The sequence below is a fragment of the Astyanax mexicanus genome, chromosome 21 (assembly GCF_023375975.1).
Source record: "Astyanax mexicanus isolate ESR-SI-001 chromosome 21, AstMex3_surface, whole genome shotgun sequence".
Lineage (NCBI taxonomy): Eukaryota > Metazoa > Chordata > Actinopteri > Characiformes > Acestrorhamphidae > Astyanax > Astyanax mexicanus.
Genome location: NC_064428.1, coordinates 35,106,647 through 35,123,806, shown reverse-complemented (window position 1 = coordinate 35,123,806; position 17,160 = coordinate 35,106,647). Strand labels below are relative to the sequence as shown.

General features: G+C 46.1%; 1 protein-coding gene across 1 annotated transcript in view; it reads left to right on the top strand.

Annotated features, from left to right (window-relative positions):
• Positions 1-17,160, top strand: part of pkd1a (polycystic kidney disease 1a) — a 143,151-nt gene that overhangs the window by 38,072 nt on the left and 87,919 nt on the right. Inside the window, 4 exon segments of the mRNA XM_049469223.1 lie at positions 5,040-5,217; positions 15,438-15,493; positions 15,496-15,649; positions 15,745-15,746. Of these exon segments, the coding sequence (XP_049325180.1) occupies positions 5,040-5,217; positions 15,438-15,493; positions 15,496-15,649; positions 15,745-15,746 (390 nt within the window).

The window sequence follows — 17,160 nt, the reverse complement described above, 5'->3', positions numbered from 1 at the left end:
GCTCCGGACGTGGGTGCCACACCTGTCCGTTCAGCTGTGAAAGCAGGTCTGCTCGACACGGAAGTTCCCATGGAACCCCATGGAGTAATGACAGCAGCGTTGGAAACCATGTTTGATACGGCCACTTCGTGGCCACCAAGAGGACCCGATGCTGTTCCAGGCGTACTCTGTCCAATACAGCCGGAATCAGAGGCAAAGGGGGAAAGGCATAGAGCAGAGTTCTCGGCCAGCTGTGAGCCAGGGCATCCTGGCCCAATGGGCTGTATAGTGCCATCTCCGAAAACCAGAGAGGGCAGTGTGTCGTGTCTGGAGAGGCAAAGAGGTCTACTCGAGCCTCCCCGAACCGTTCCCACACGCGGGTGTAGCTTCCATCGTCCTGGGTGAAGAGAACGGCGAGATAGCGCATCCGCCGTGACATTGGTGGCGCCTGTCACATGAGATGCTCTCAGAGATAACACTCTGGGGTGAGCCCACGTCCAGAGTTCTTGTGCCAGCATTAATAGCCTGCGGGACCGTGTTCCGCCGAAGTGGTTTACATGATAGACTGCTGACACATTGTCCGATCTCACCAAGACATGTCTGCCGCGGAGCACCGGGAGAAAATGTCTCAGGGCGAGCACTATGGCACGTAACTCCAGGATGTTGATGTGGTCTCGCGCCTGCCGCATGGACCAAACACCCTGCACTGCGCTGTGGTTCCAGACAGCCCCCCAGCCTGTGGCTGACGCGTCTGTAGTGATCACTTCTCTGCGAGAAGGAATCTGGCCCATCGTTACCCCTGACAGCAGGAAGGGTGCAGAGTTCCAGACATCGAGGGCAGCCAAGCACTCGCTGGTAATGCGAACGCGTGTGTGCCTGTGCCGTGCCGCATCCAGTTTCAAACTGATGAGCCACATCTGAAATGGTCGGATGTGGAGCTTCCCCAGTGCCACCACCTGCGCAGCGGCGGTGAGAAGACCTTGTAGTCGCAAAAGCCTCACATACTGCACCTTGGCGCCCCACCTGAGGCTGTGAATGGCCGATAGTATAGCCGCAGCGCGAGCTGAAGGCAGGGTGGCCAACATGCGACGTGAATCCAAGACCATGCCTAAAAAGGTTATGGACTGAGCAGGAATTAAAACACTCTTGTTCCAGTTCACCGCGAGCCCCAGCGCTTGCGTGTGCTGCAGTAATCTGAGTGTGTCTGTGTGAGCTCTCTGCTCCGAGGGGGCACACAGCAGCCAGTCGTCTAGATAGGGCAAGATTTTCAGCCCCTGAGCCATAAGGGGGGACAGGGCCGCCCGCATACATCTCGTGAACACCCTTGGTGCCAGTGAAAGGCCGAACGGCAGCACTCTGAACTGGTATACCCTGTCTCGGAAGGCGAACCTGAGAAACCGTCTGTGTTCTGGAACGATTGGAACGTGAAAGTAGGCGTCTTTGAGATCCACTAGGGTGAACCACTCCGCCTCGGAAACCGCGTGGAGAACAGCCGCGGTGTGTAACATCCGGAACGGAAGAACTTTCAAAAATTTGTTCAGGCGACGGAGATCTAAGATCGGTCTCAAACCGCCGTCTTTCTTCGGAACAACAAAATAAATTGAGTAGAACCCCTCGGGGTGAACTTGAGGGTCTACTAACTCTATGGCTCCTCTGGCCAGCAGGGAGCCTATCTCCTGGGAGAGACTTGCAGCCCGAACGGGATCCCGAACTTTGGTCACCGTAGGGCGAGAACATACTGGTGGCCGGCGGCGAAACTGCAGTCTGTAACCCACTGTCATGGTGCTCAGAGCCCACGGGTCTGAGACCATCTTTGTCCAGTAGGCCAAATGTGATGGTGAGAGCAACAGCGTCACCGGCCGTAGCATGTCAGCGGCGGTCAGCAGCGGCAGCTGCACGCGGCTTGGAAGGGTGGGGGGGTCGCCTAGGCGCTCTCGGCGGGACCGTGGGGCCTGCGGGGCGCGGCGGCGGAGCTGCGGCTCCGAAGCGCCTCTCTCTATCGTGTCCTCGAGTCCGCTGTAGTGGGCGACGAAAACTCTGTGGCTGCCCGGTATTATGCAGCTTTCGAGCCTCCGTCAGGGAGGATCGTCGTTCCAGGGCTTCCTTGGCTGCTGGTCCGAAGAGAGACCCGGGTTTGAGAGGCACGGACCGCAGCGTAGCTCGGCAAGGTTCGGGCAGAGAGGATTGGGCCAGCCACACCTGGCGCCGAGCATGCAGGCTCGTAGCGACGAGCCGACCAGTATCGTGGGTCATGTAACCCGCGGTCAAGAGGGCTAGATTCAGAAGCTCCTCCGAGCTATTTGAGTCCTCCGTGGATGCGGGGGAATTCTGCAGCGCAATAAGCAGGATGCAGAGGGAATTCAGCAGTCTCCCCATCCGCGTTGCTGAGTTGTGCATTTTAACAACCAGCTCGTCCGTGCGCCTACACTCCGCGCTCGGGCAGCGAGGTTCCGGCCGTAGCGCTTCGTCTGGCGAAACCACCGTGGAAGCCACACAGGGGTCGATCGCAGGCATGGAGGCCAGTCCATAGTCAGCCGCTCCGGCCATGGATGCTAGCAAGCGCGCCGTCTCCGTCGGCCGACCTGCTTTTTCGCTCTGAAAAGCAGCCGAGAATTCAGACACGAAGTCCTGACAAGGCGGCACCGCGAAAGCACCCGCTTCCAGGCGTTTAAACAGCGCGTTAGAGCGTACGCTCCCTGCTGCTGGTGTATCCAGGCCTAGCCTAGCTAAGGCTAACTTAAGCGTCTCTTCCACTGAAGCCCTGCGAGAGGCTGCGGGGTGTGTGTCCTCACTTCCCTTGGCTCCATCCGAAGACAGGGAGTGTGGGGGTGCAGGAGAGCTATCGGTCGGAAAAGATCCGAACCCCATCTCGTGCTCGAGAGCCGACCCTTGTGTAAAGTTCGCGTTGGAGGCAGCCGTTGAGAGAACGTCAAACTCAGCCTCCCGCCTTGGCGAAACAGACTCCTTAAACTCGACCGAGGGGCTCTCACCTGCTCGGTCCTGTGTCTGGCTGTTCATAGCTAAGATCAGGTTCTTTAGCTGGTGTAACTCCGATACAACCGAGTCCACACGGTTAGAGAGAGCTCCATAGCCTTTCTTTTTTCGCGGTGGCTCTAACGAGCTATCCGCGCTCCGTTTTCCCCGAGCCTTGGGCGTTGTCGCGGGGAGGGATGCCTCGCTTCGTGCTTCCAGGCCCGCTAGCCGCTCGTGGCGGATAGCCATGGGAATCATCGCGCAGTCGATGCATGGGTCTGTGAGCGCTTCGCGCAGATGGTCCCAGCCCAGGCACGACGGGCACAGTCGGTGTCCGTCGTCGGGCTCCAGGACGGCCTGGCAGTGCATGCAGCTAATCGAGGCTAGCATAGCAGCGCTAGGTAGGCCGCGGCTCCGGGAGGGGGTCTGACAGCCGCTCGCGGTGGCCGCTGGCTCGCTTCGGGCGTCGAGCGCCTCGCTGCCCGCTAAGTCACTCGGTGTACCGAGCACCAGCTAGCTGAAGCAGATAGCTCACGAGGAGTTTGCGCTAGTTAGAGCTACGGTTGAGAGTACTCACCGTGTCAGGCTCCGGCGAAAAGGCACAGCAGTGCTGACAGCCGCTCGGCTGATAGCTACTCGTGGGGCCGCTAGCCTCTGGTTAACCCCGGCGTCGAGCGATTCGTAGCCGGCTAAATGAACTCGGTGTACCGAGCACTAGCTAGCTAGGTCAGATAGCTCGCGAGGCGTAACGCTAGTAGAGCTAAGGAGAGAGTACTCACCGTGTCGGCTCCGGCGAAGACACCACAGTGTAGATAGCCGCTCGTGGGGGCGTTAGCTGAGGCTAATCCCGGCGCCGAGCGCTTCGCTGCGGTCAAAGTGAACTCGGTGTACCGAGCGCACGATAAACTGAGGCAGCGGACGAGTACTGAAGCTAGGTTAGAACTACGGTGGGAGTCCTCACTGGTTTCGAGCTTCGACGGGAAATGCACAGTAACCCGAAGCTTGGAGCCCCAAGCTTCGTGTGGGTACTGGCGACGAGTAATCCAAATAGGAGAAGAAAAAAGGAGAAGAAAAAGATGATGAAAAAACAGCTCTAGAGGTCGGAATCCGAGCTCTGAAGCGAGCTGCACTCAATCGGTTCTGGGCGAGAAGAAAAAGAGGAGGAGCAGCGAGTGCCAGGGGGCATTTATACCCCGCTTGCGTCACACGCTGTGTCACGTGTAGTGACTTCGTTGGTATACAACTCTCGGTTCGCCGTGGGCACGGCAGGGAATACATTCACATTAAGCACCGCCCTGGCGGTCAGTAACTATGAAACATAACTACTGTTTCTAAAAACTGCAGCATCTTCGCTCTCCAGTGAGAATCTGTGATTAATTGTGGAAAACAAATTGATTTGTTTAGATATTAACTGTTCTAGCTAATGTTAGCTAGCTAGTTGACCACTATATCTTATGCTCGCTAGATGTTTAGTACACTAGCTGATGTTTTTTATAAGTTAAATACTCACTGACATTTTCGTAATGTTTACTTCGCTAGATAGATATTAGATAGATGTTAACTACTCCAGCTAATGTTAGATAGCTGTTGACCACTATACAGTATCTTATGTTATCTAGATGTTTACTACACTAGCTGGTGTTTTCTAAATGTTAACTGCTCAAGATAGATATCAGCTGATGTTAACTAAATGTTATCAACTTTTTGTTAGCTAGATGTTAACTTCTCTAGCTATAGAGGTTTACAGCTGTAACTGGAGGTTGGATAGATTTTGTTTACTTTAGATTATGTTAGGTAAATGGTAACTACGGCAGCTAATGTTGGGTAAATGTTTACAGCTGTAAGTAGATGTCATCTAAATGTTTTCTACACCAGCTGATGTTGTCTAGATGTTAGCGATTGCAGCTTCTGTTTGACAGATGGTAACATTTTGATTAAAATTGAACAATTTTGAAGACATTAATCAGGAGAAGAGGCTGTGATTGGATACTTGACTTTGCTCGAATGACGATTTTTTTTTTTTTTTTTTTTTTTTTTAAGTTCTGTCTTTGTGCGTGTTTTGATGTTTTTTCCATGTGTGTGTGTAGCTGAGCCGGTGTGTGTGTCGGACGCTGTGAGGCATGCTGACTCCTCGAGATGTTTCCAGCTGGTTCCAGGCGAGTTCAGCTGGTCCGAGGCCCGGCGGCAGTGTTCAGCTCGCGGAGGAGAACTCGCCATAGTCAGAACTTCAGACGTCCAGAACCTGCTCGCCCCTCATATTACACAGTGAGTTACACACACACACACACACACACCTACACACCTGTTTTTACGCAAGTTACAATACATCTGTCAGCTATAAACAACATGTTCATGAACTTCTTTGCACAAAATCACTCTTAAAGAAATATTACCAGCTCTATTCTTACCAGTTTCAGTCCCTTTCAGAACGAGCCATTTAAGGGCTCTGTCACTTTTATGCAAATAAGCTGTTGCTGGCCACTCCTTTTGTTTTCACTGAGCGTTGACCAAAAGCTTGAGTGTTAGCTAGAGCTATATTACAAACTACAAAAACGTACATCTTGCCACAGACAGTAGGTAAAGATCCCTCCCTCGGAAGAAGTCTGCTGGCTAATCCTGCTGTGTATTGTCTGAGGTTCTTAAATAGGAGACTGAAATGGAAATGTTTCTTCAACTGATCTAGTGGGCGGGGCTTTGAAGGGTGTTGAGAGGTGAGGGGTGGAGCCAGGGTGGTTCTATGCATGTTTTCTTGTTGTGACATCACAGTATATCAAAGTATAGGGAGAAGCATCCAAACGGCTCATAGAAGCGAATGATGGTTACTGACATCTTGAAATTTCTTTCAGCTGATTCTCAAAAAACAGATGGATGCATTTTCTGGGGTTTGAAGTGTTTATGGTGTTTATAGGGGCAGTCGAGACCCAAGTAGAAATACAAAAGTGCACAAAAAGTGAGTTTTATATACTGTAATCAATTTTCTGGTCTATTTTCTTACATAAGTGGCCCCATATTATAAGGAGCATTATGCGACACTAGTAAGGGGTGTCGCCATGTTTTCCTTCTAATTAAGCAGGTCTTGCCGCTGGTTGTTGGTGTTGGGGGTTAACTAACTGAAGTAAAGCTAATCTAAGTAAACAAAACTGTAATTAAAAAAAAAATAATAATAAAAATCATTTTAAATCTTTTAAAGTCAAACCAGTGCTGGATGTTAATCTACACAGATTTCTCTCCTCAAAACTCTTATAGTTTATTTGGGTGAGTAAAGCGCTTCTGTCTATTTACAGTAAGCTTAGATTTCCAGATTTCCATTAAGGCTGGGTGCAGCAGCATTAGCATTAGCGCTACAACGAGGAACCCTGAGTCTTCCGGTAAACCAGGACGATAAATACCTAGCGGTTCATCCCACTTAGCTTGTTTTAACATGTTAAACACACACTGTTAGACTACAGTTCAATATACTCACCTCTGAACGGTGAAAGAGCTAGCGCTTAGCGATCAATGCAGTCAGTGCTAATACTGCTCCAGCTTTAGTGCTGGAGAAACTTCACTGACAACTCACTCTTATAACTCTGTACTTCAGCTTTAAGTAGCTTTACTGCTCCTTAATACCTGACTGGTAGAATTCATAAATAAGGAGCAGTGGATTATAAGACGCACTTATGATTTTTGGGAAAATTAAAGGATTTCTTTTCATTTTTTTCGGATTTTTCCCCATTTTCTCCCAATTTGGTTATCCAGTTGTCCCACCCCTTTGTGCATCCTCATCACCGGTAGCACCTGCGACCCTTGGAGGATGCGGGCGAGCACACGCCTCCTCCGACACGTGTGACCCCTTTTTTCAAACTGCTGCTGATTAATAATTGCCTGAGCAGCTAGCGCGCTCGGAGGAAAGCACAGCGGCTAGGTTCCCATACATCAGCTCACAGACGCCTCATGCCGCCCGGCGCCACCTTTAGGTGTGATGGAGAAAGAGCGCCATCTACCCACCCGGAGGAAGCAGGGCCAATTTTGCTCCCTCTGAGCGCCGGCAGCTTGATGGTAAAGCTGCATTAGCGGGGGTTCGAACCTGCGACCCCCTGCTCATAGTGGAAGCACTTTAGACCACTGAACCACTTGCTGGCACCCCTAATTAAAGGATTTTAAATGCAACTTATAGTGTGATAAATATGGTGATATATGTGGTGTTATATGATTCTGTGTGATGAAGGATGGAGCAGATGATGAAGTTGGTAAAGTGGGAGTCACGGCTTTAGATTTACAGTTATATAATACTGTTATAAAAGTCTTTACAGCGGGATCTGTCCATCACTGTGCCGCACTGACACTACACCACTGAGACGTGCGTCACAGCAGAGTGTGTGTGTGTGTGTGTGTGTGTGAGAGAGAGAGCTGTGGACACTATCTAGGCTGGAAAGTATGTAAATTCCTGTAGATTGCCTGTGTGCTGGTGTGTGTGTGTGTGTGTGTGTGTGTGTGTGTGTGTGTGTGTGTGTGTGTGTGTGTGTGGATGCATGCATAAAGCTACTTCTAAATTGAGGTAGCTACTGCTGAGAAACACACACACACACACACACACACACACACACACACACACAGAAACACACACACACACACACACACAGAAACACACACACACACACACACACAGAAACACACACACACACACACACACACACACACACACACACACACAGGAACACAGTGTCTCAGACTGTTGTTTGATAAGGGTCTCTGAAAGCCCCCCATGCCTCTCCTTTGACTTGCTCTTTTCTTTCTGATGTCTGTGTCTCGTTCCTTCTGGGAGTTTTTGGGGGATAAAAACAGAAGCCTGTGAATAGAGAGTGATAATGGATCTGAGGACACGGGAGAGAAAGAGAGAGAGAGAGAGAGAGAGAAAGAGAGAGAGAAAGAGAGAGAGAGAGAGATCAGTGTTAACTCTTTAGTTAAATCTGATGTCTGTAAGTTTTGGGATTTGGGGGATTTAGGGCCCTCTCTGGTGAGAATGAGTAATTGCACCAAGCAGAATCATTTTAAACTGGGCGGGTGTGATGCGGTCTCCTTTCAGAGCGGATGAATCCGACTCCAGGTTATGTTCAGTCAGAGAGAGAGAGAGAGAGAGAGAGAGAGAGAGAGAGAGAGAGAGAGAGAGAGACAGAGAGAGAGCTCAGTCAGAAACTTCACTCCTTCGTTTCTTTGGTTTTACTATGAGTGAATGGAGGAGCTACTGAGCTCTGAGTTTCCTCTTCTGAAGTCTCCATTGCTCCACCAGCCGCTCGCGTTCAGTAAAACTGAGCCGTATCCTCTTTTAGAGGCTGTACGTGTGATGTAAGTACGTGAAGACGCGTGACGTGACCAGAAGAAGAACTCCTGCGAAAAGCGACCTGATTCTCCAGTTTTTAGTTGCACCAATTAGTCGTTTTGAGTTGTTTTGGCCAGGTGGCTCATACAGCTCTGTACAAAAATAAGAGAGCACCTAAAAATGATGAGTTTCTTTGATTTTATCAAATTGGAAACCTCTGGAATATAATCAAGAGGAAGATGGATGATCACAAGCCATCAAACCACCAAACTGAACTGCTTGAATTTTTGCACCAGGAGTAAAGCAGCATAAAGTTATCCAAAAGCAGTGTGTAAGACTGGTGGAGGAGAACATGATGCCAAGATGCATGAAACTGCACCTGAACACGTGCACTTTCACTATATATGGACAGATGGACACTTCCATCTCCAGATTAGTAGTAAAGAGGGAAAATTATTTTATAATTCGTCTGATTTGTCTGCAGTCAGTAGTGGTTCTGTGAGGTTTTATCTCTCTGAGGTTCATCATCATCGTTCAGCCTGAGGCTGCTGTTCACCTCTCCAACCTGTCAGCTCAGAAACCAGGCCGACTCCAGTCACGCCGCTCAGCCTACATCAGGATATCAGATACGTGTGAAATATTAATTGGATGGCTGCGTGTCAGTTCACCGAGAGCATCACCAATCTCAATCCTTCTTATTGATTTGGTTTCTTAAGGAACACAGACGAAATAATAACAGTGCATTTTATAAAAAAAAACCTGTAGACACTGAATAAAATACTGCACAATTTTCTGTGAAATACGCTTTTAAATTAATTGTATTTTTTTTTTCCATTTTTACTCACCAATTTACAAGGCCAATTACCCAACCCACTCATTAAGACACCCCCTATCACAAGTGCACTCGGAGGAAAGCGAAGCGATTCTGTTCCTATACATCAGCTCACAGACGCAGCCTTGTGCTGATCCACATCACCCTAGGAGTGATGAGGGGGAAGAAAGAGCGCCATCTACTGTACCCACCCAGTTAGAGAGCAAGGACAATTGTACTCTATCGGGCCTTCGGCAGCTAAGGGCAAGCTGCATGACCAGGATTTAAACCAGAAATCTACCAATCATAGTGGCAGTGCTTTATAGACCACTAGACCCCTTGGCACTCCCTTGAAATACACTTTTAAACCTGTAATAGGAGTAAATAGGACGTCAAAATAACTGATTCAGTTTTTAGCTATGTAATGTGCTTTTGTGCATTTGCCTACATTTGTTTGAAATTATAGTATTAAACTATATTTTTCACACTATAAAGCACATAAGATTATATAAGATTATAAGGTGCATTATGCAACACTAGTAAGAAACAGGGGCGTCGCCATGTTTCCTTCTAATTCAACTAAAGCTAAGTTAAATGAGAAAAAAAAACATTGTGTGGTGGATGTTAATCTACACAAATGTCTCTCCTGAAAACTGTTCATTTGGGTGAGTAAAGCTCTTCCATTTATTTATAGTAAGCTTAGATTTCCAGATTTCCACTTAGGCTGGGTGCAGCAGCATTAGCATTAGCATTAGCGGCTAACCACTAGCACTAGCAGCAGTTAGCAGCGCTTAGTGCTAGTAAATGCTGCCCGATTTTGCTACACTGAGGAACTCTGTGAGGTCCCAGTAAGCCAGGGTGATATCAGCTATCGGTTCATCCCACGTAGCTTGTTTTAACACGGTAAACACACAGACTACAGTCTGATATACTCACCTCTGAACAGTGAAAGAGCTAGCGCTTAGTGCGTTTAGCGACTAATGCTAGTACTGCTCCAGCAGTGCTAGCCAGGGTTAGCAGCAAGCTAACGTAAGAGAACGGTATTCCGTACACATTTTCGGTATTTTCCGCGTTTGAGTGGATATTACGAAAATACCCGAGTTCAAATAGGCTGCAGTGATTGGCTAAACTATGGAATATCTGCCTAGCAACCAAAATAAATTTTGATTGGTTACTTTTGGACCAATAGTTTTAAAGAAAACCCCAAAAAACTGACCTCAGTCCTGTCACCAGTGTGCATCAGTATTCCGTACACCTGCCGACAAACAGGCAACGGTGTTCCGTACACCTCAGATTTCCACTCGTGGTGGCTGTATTTTACAAAAGTTCACCACCTATAAAATATGAGCTTAGACTGACGTAGAAGCTTAGTAAAGTGTTTGTCAAATGGATTTGATAAGTTGTCTATGAATTGAAAAAAAAATGTGCTGAAGCTGCAGCACAAAATCTCAGCTGTCTATGAGTGGTGAAGTGGAGCTGGAGTAAGCTTGTTTTTAAAGTAAGTTATAAACTCTGATTATTAATTCCTCAATCAAATATTACAACGGATGCTGTTAGTTGGATGTTTAACGTTGCATTTTGGGTGAAATGTGATGTTAAAAGTGGGTAAAACCTTACGTGAACTAGTCGATAAAGTTTTCCCCACCCCCTAGCCTCAACGTTGTTAACCCTTCCCCACCCACCCGTTTTCGGCGACGCGGACGGTTCCTCCCTACCTACCGGAATTTCAAGAGAAAACACAACGTGGATGGTCACTGACCTGTTTTAATGGAAAGAGGAAGGATTGCAGTGGATTGTAAGGCACACTGATCATTTTTGGGAAAATTACAGGATTTTAAGTGTGACTTATAGTGCGAAAAATACGGTAAATATTAACTAGAAGTAGTCAATTACAATTACAACACCTAATCTAATTAAATAGAAATCATTTCTATAGAACGAAGTTTTTTTTTTATAGAACTTCTGTGCTGTTGCTGTGTGGTTGCTATGGTATTCTGGACGCTTGTTTCAATAGTGTTGCTAGCTGGTTGCCATAATGTTGCTGGGTGGTTGCTATGGTATTCCAGGTGGTTTCTAGGGTGCTGCTAGGTTGATGCTGTAATATTAGGGTTTCTGATTCAGCTTCAACACATCAAGTCAATATGAAGCAGCGTTCTGCAGGGAGGAGGTGAGGAACCAGCCTGTGATTACACTGAAGTGCAGAACATGAGAACACACACACACACACACACACACACACACACACACACACCCGCACACGCAAACGCACACACACACACACACACACACACACACACACGCTGTTACACATCTGCTGAAGCACAGCTATGGAAACATGTTACACCCCTGTTGGGAGGAGACACCACCGGCCTGTGTGTGTTTATCTGTGGTAGTGTGTGTGTGTGTGTGTGTGTGTGTGTGTGTGTGTGTGTGAGTGAAAGAGAGGGAAAGAGAGAGTGTGTGTATTTCCCGTCTCCCGTTCCACACCCATCATTAATCTGAGGGATAGGCTTCTACTGACCAGCGAGATAGAGAGAGATAGAGAGAGATAGAGAGAGATAGAGAGAGATAGAGAGAGAGGGAGAGAGAGACAGGGAGAGAGAGACAGGGAGAGAGAGACAGGGAGAGAGAGACAGGGAGAGAGTTATAGAGACCGACAGACAGACAGAGAGAGAGAGAAAGAGACAGGAAGAGACAGGAAGAGAGTTACAGAGACCGACAGACAGAGAGAGAGAGAGAAAGAGACAGGAAGAGAGTTACAGAGACCGACAGACAGAGAGAGAGAGAGAAAGAGACAGGAAGAGAGTTACAGAGACCGACAGAGGGAGAGAGAGAGAGACAGGAAGAGAGTTATAGATACCGACAGAGAGAGAGAGAGAGACAGGAAGAGAGTTGTAGAGACCGACAGACAGACAGAGAGAGAGAGAAAGAGAGAGAAAGAGACAGGAAGAGAGTTATAGAGACAGACAGACAGACAGACAGACAGACAGACAGACAGAGAGAGAGAGAGAGAGAGAGAGAGGGAGAGAGAGAGAGAGAGAGGGAGAGAGAGAGAGAGAGAGAGAAAGAGACAGGGAGAGAGTTATAGAGACCGACAGACAGACAGAGAGAGAGAGAAAGAGAGAGAAAGAGAGAGAAAGAGACAGGAAGAGAGTTATAGAGACAGACAGACAGAGAGAGAGAGAGAGAGAGAGAGAGAAAGAGACAGGGAGAGAGTTACAGAGACCGACAGACAGAGAGAGAGAGAGACAGGAAGAGAGTTGTAGATACCAACTGACAGAGAGAGAGAGAGAGAGAAGTATAGAAAAGTATAAAAGTATAGAAAAAATATTAGAGAAGTCTGCAGCCCCGGGTCTCACTCTGCACGACTCAGAGATCAAATTCCTGCTCTACGCAGACGACCTGGTCCTGCTGTCCCCCACAGAACAGGGTCTACAGCAGAACCTGGACCTGCTGGAGCAGTACTGCCAGACCTGGGCCCTGGCAGTAAACCTAAAAAAGACAAATATTTTAGTATTTCAAAAAAGATCCAGATCTCAGGGGCAAAAGCACATATTTAAATTAGGGACAAATAATATTGAATATTCAAAAAACTACAATTATTTAGGTATTACAATCAGTTCATCTGGAAACTTTACATTGGCAGTGAATGAACTGAAAGGAAAAGCACGCAGAGCTTTCTACGCCATAAAACAACAAATTCCTGTAGAAATTCCAATTAGAATTTGGTTAAAAATATTTGAGTCTGTAATTCAACCTATTGCCCTTTATGGCAGTGAAGTGTGGGGTCCGCTTACAAACCAAGAATTTAGTAAATGGGACAAACATCCAATTGAGACCCTGCATGCAGAATTCTGTAAAATTATTCTGAAGGTTCACAGAAACACCCCAAACAATGCATGCAGGGCAGAATTAGGCCAATTTCCACTGATTTTAAAAATACAAAAAAGGGCAATCAAATTCTGGACACATTTACAACACAGCGACCCCCACTCTTACCATTATAAATCTCTGCAGTACCAAGAGTTGAGCAAAGACACCAGTCCCCTCACTCAGCTGGTCCTGAAGCACAGTTCTACACTCACACACATTAACACACTTACACACACAGCTCTAACACACACTAACACCCCACACACTCAGGACCAGACACCAATCAGATTCAACCAAATTACAAAACAACTCCAAAAAAACTACATCAGCTATTGGGAAACTCAAACTAAATCTCAGAGTAAACTACAGTGTTATTCGGCCCTAAACCGTCAGTACAGAGCAGCGGAATACCTGAGCACCCTGACTGACCCCAAACTGAGGTCCACCCTGACCAGGTACAGACTCAGTGCCCACAGCCTGGCCATAGAGACGGGCAGGCACAAGAAATCCTGGCTGCCCAAAGAGCAGAGAGTGTGCCCACACTGCCCACTGAACAGACCAGAGACAGAGCTGCACTTCCTTACAGAATGTCCCAAATATTCCCAGATTAGAACCCAATTCTACACCAAATTCACCCACAAATTACCTGCATTTAAAAACATCCCCGATCCAGAAAAACTCCCCTACCTGCTGGGGGAACACAGTGAGTGCTGCACTCTGGCAGCGCAGTACGTCCAGGCCTGCCACAGCCTGAGGGACAGTGAGTGACCACAGATACACTGCTGTACAGAACTACAAGCTCTATTACTCTTTATTATAAATCATATGTGTTTTTTTTTTTTCTTATAATAATTAATTTAATTGTTTACTTCAACTTGTGTTCAAATTTACCTGTACAGTTATCTTATGTTAAATTTTGTCAGGAATATATATATATTTGTTAATCACAGCTTTGGCATACAAATGTGAAAATTTGTCATGCTAATAAAGCAACTTTGAATTTGAGAGAGAGAGAGAGAGAGAGAGAGAGAGAGAGAGAGATAGAGAGAGAGAGAGAGAGAGAGAGAGAGAGAGAGAGAGAGAGAGAGAGAGAGAGAGAGAGAGAGAGAGAGGAGAGAGAGAGAGAGAGAGAGAGAACGAACTTTTAACAGTTTTTTTCCTCTTTCCTCTTTAACCTGTACCAGATGGGATTCACACATACACACTACTACACACACACACACACCACATACACACACACACACACACACACACACACACTACTACTACACACAATGCATGCTTATATAAGATTGTGCAGAACGACCACAACACTCTTTATTCCTCTCTGTTCTCTATATCTTCCTCTCTCTCTTTTCACGCTTTAACTTTTATAGAGTGTTGTGTGTGTGAGTGTGTGTGTGTGTGTGTGTTTGTGGCCTTCGCAGATGTGAGTGTTTGGCTTCAGTCCCATCAGAAACACCATTCTGAGAGAAAAATCAAAACACAATTACTGTGCCTGCATTTTTCTGTGTGCGCGTGCGCGTGCGTGTGCGTGTGTGTGTGTGCGCGTGTGTGTGTGTGGTGTGTGTGTGCGCGTGTGTGTGTGTGTGTGCGATGGTTAACACGTCGACTTGAAGGACAGTATAGTTTTTTATCTTTATCTACAATTCCAGCGTTATTAGCTACATTTTAGTGAGTGTCACCTAGTGCTGGTTGATATGCAAATATATGTATTACTTAATATTTCTTAATTTAGGTTGATAAAATATATAATAATGATATCAGTATGAACAGTATTAAAGCCTTGGCGATATTGGTAAAAATATTATATCAATATCTAAAGACACTTTCACAATTTTGCACAGTATTTATTATATTTTGACATGCAAATGTTCACATTTTTTTTCATGCACAATTCAGCGATTCTTATTATCTGTGATCCGATACTCTGTTCCTGGACTCAATTACCCAGAATGCACCTCACACTGACATCACTCACTCATCTCATCAAATGACACGTCACATGACACTTTATACCACAGTAATATTTAGAATATTGATCACACCTGTTTCATTCACTATTTAGAAACCCCTTTATCATACACTCTCCTTGGCTGAGTATTAGATATGGTTCCGTCCTGCACTTTAAAAGCTATTCAATCAAACATGTCACGTTGCAATGTTTTGATTCTTGACACAAGAAGTAGATACACAGCGCTGTCTCTTTGTCTGTGGGAGTGACAGACTGCTCCTGCCTGAGAAGCGCATATATATGCTCCCCCTCCCCCTTATGCTCGCGCTTATATACATACATACACATATATGTATGTATGTATGTATATATATATATAATATATGCATAGTGTGAGATAACTGTATATTCATATGGCTCATGCAGAAATTGGCAATAATACATATAGGCCTTCATAGATGTACAATACATATAGTACATATATAATTATTAATATTACGTATTAAATAAATATAAATACTGTGTGTGTGTTTGTATTGTGTGTTCAGAGAGCGCGGCGTCTGGCTGGGTCTCAGTGATGTTGATACTCCGGGGACGCTGCACTGGTGGACGGGTCTCCGGCTCGGCCGGGGGAGGACGGAGCGAGGGACCGGGCCACTCTGGTGGACGGGAACGTCTGCGTGTCTCTGGACCAGAACGGGCAGAACAGTGCGCACCCGTGCAACGCCAAACGAGCCTTCTTCTGCAGTCACACACCAAGGTAACAAAGCATAATTGCATGATGCATTGTGGGAACATACACAATACCATGTTCTGTTTATGAAATCTTATGCAGTTGCATTGTTTGAACACCAGAGGTCACACCAATCACACTAGTTCAGGCTGTGAGAGCCAGTGGGCGTAAGCAAAGTCGTTTTTGACTGAAGGCCAATCACACAGGAGCTTTTCTTTTTCTGCTATGTGTGGGGAGGTGGGGATCACTGGGATCACAGCACAAAGTTTTGTGTCTTCAGTCTTGATTCTCGTGGGCCAGGAAAGACGACAAGTCCTCCACCCAGCCCTCACAAGTCTCATAAAGGGAGAACAGATAAAAAAAAAAAGTAGTACAGTGAAAAGTGAGGGTATTGGAATTTGAAATGCAGCCAAATTCAAATAAAAAGTGACCAAATAAAACACTGAAACACTTGAAAGATACACAAAAAACTTTTTACCGTATTTTTTGCACTATAGGGGTGCCACTTAAAATCCTTTAATTTGACCAAAAATCATCAGAGCTCCTTATAATCTAGTGCTCCTTATGTATGAATTCTATCAGTCAGGTATTAAGGAGCAGTAAAGTCACTCTGCTGAAGTACAGAGTTATACAGGAGACTCAGTGAAGTTTCTCCAGCACCGAGATTGAAGCAGCATTAGCATTAGCCGCTAGCTGCGCTAATCGCTAACTCTTTAGCCTTCAGAGGTGAGTTTATCAGACTGTAGCCTGCGAGTTTACTGTGTAGCTTTAAAACAAGCTACGTGAGACAAACCGCTAGCTGATAGTGCCCTGGCTTACCAGAACACTCAGGGTTTTTCTCAGTGTAGTGCTGTGTAGCGGGTAGCTAGCACTAGCGGATAGCCGATAATGCTAATGCTAATGCTGCTGCATCCAGCTTTAGTGGAAATGTGGAAACCTAAGCTTACTGCAAATAAACTGAAGCGCTTTACTCTACTTTAATACAGTGAGCATTTATACAAGGTGAATTTTCATTGTTTGTACACTTAACAAATAAAAAAGAAGAAAAAGTCTCATTATTTCTGTCATTAGTCATTGAGTCGTAACTTGGTATGGTGAACGGTGAATTCAATCGTGAGCAGAGTGCATCGTTACACCCCAGTAGAAAATAATGTATTATAAGTGAATTAAGGTTTCTATTATAATGTGCCTTTAATATTATACATCCTTTATTTTATTATTATCTCATTTATAATTCAGCCCTACTTTCTGTCTCTCTCTCACACACACACACACACACACACACACACTGAGAGAAAGGGTCTGCAGTGTGTGGTTGTCTCTGTGAGTGTGTTAGTGAAATATTAAGTGGGTTGAAGTCTCTGAAGGACCTGGCAGGTCTGTTGTCTTGCATCGTGACTTTAATGCTGTGTGGGTGTGTGTGTGTGTGTGTGTGTGTGTGTGTGTGTGTGGTGCAATATATTATCATATATCACAAAAAATAAAACAATAGAATGCACTTTTAATGATCATTGTTTTTTATTATTGTTATTAATTAT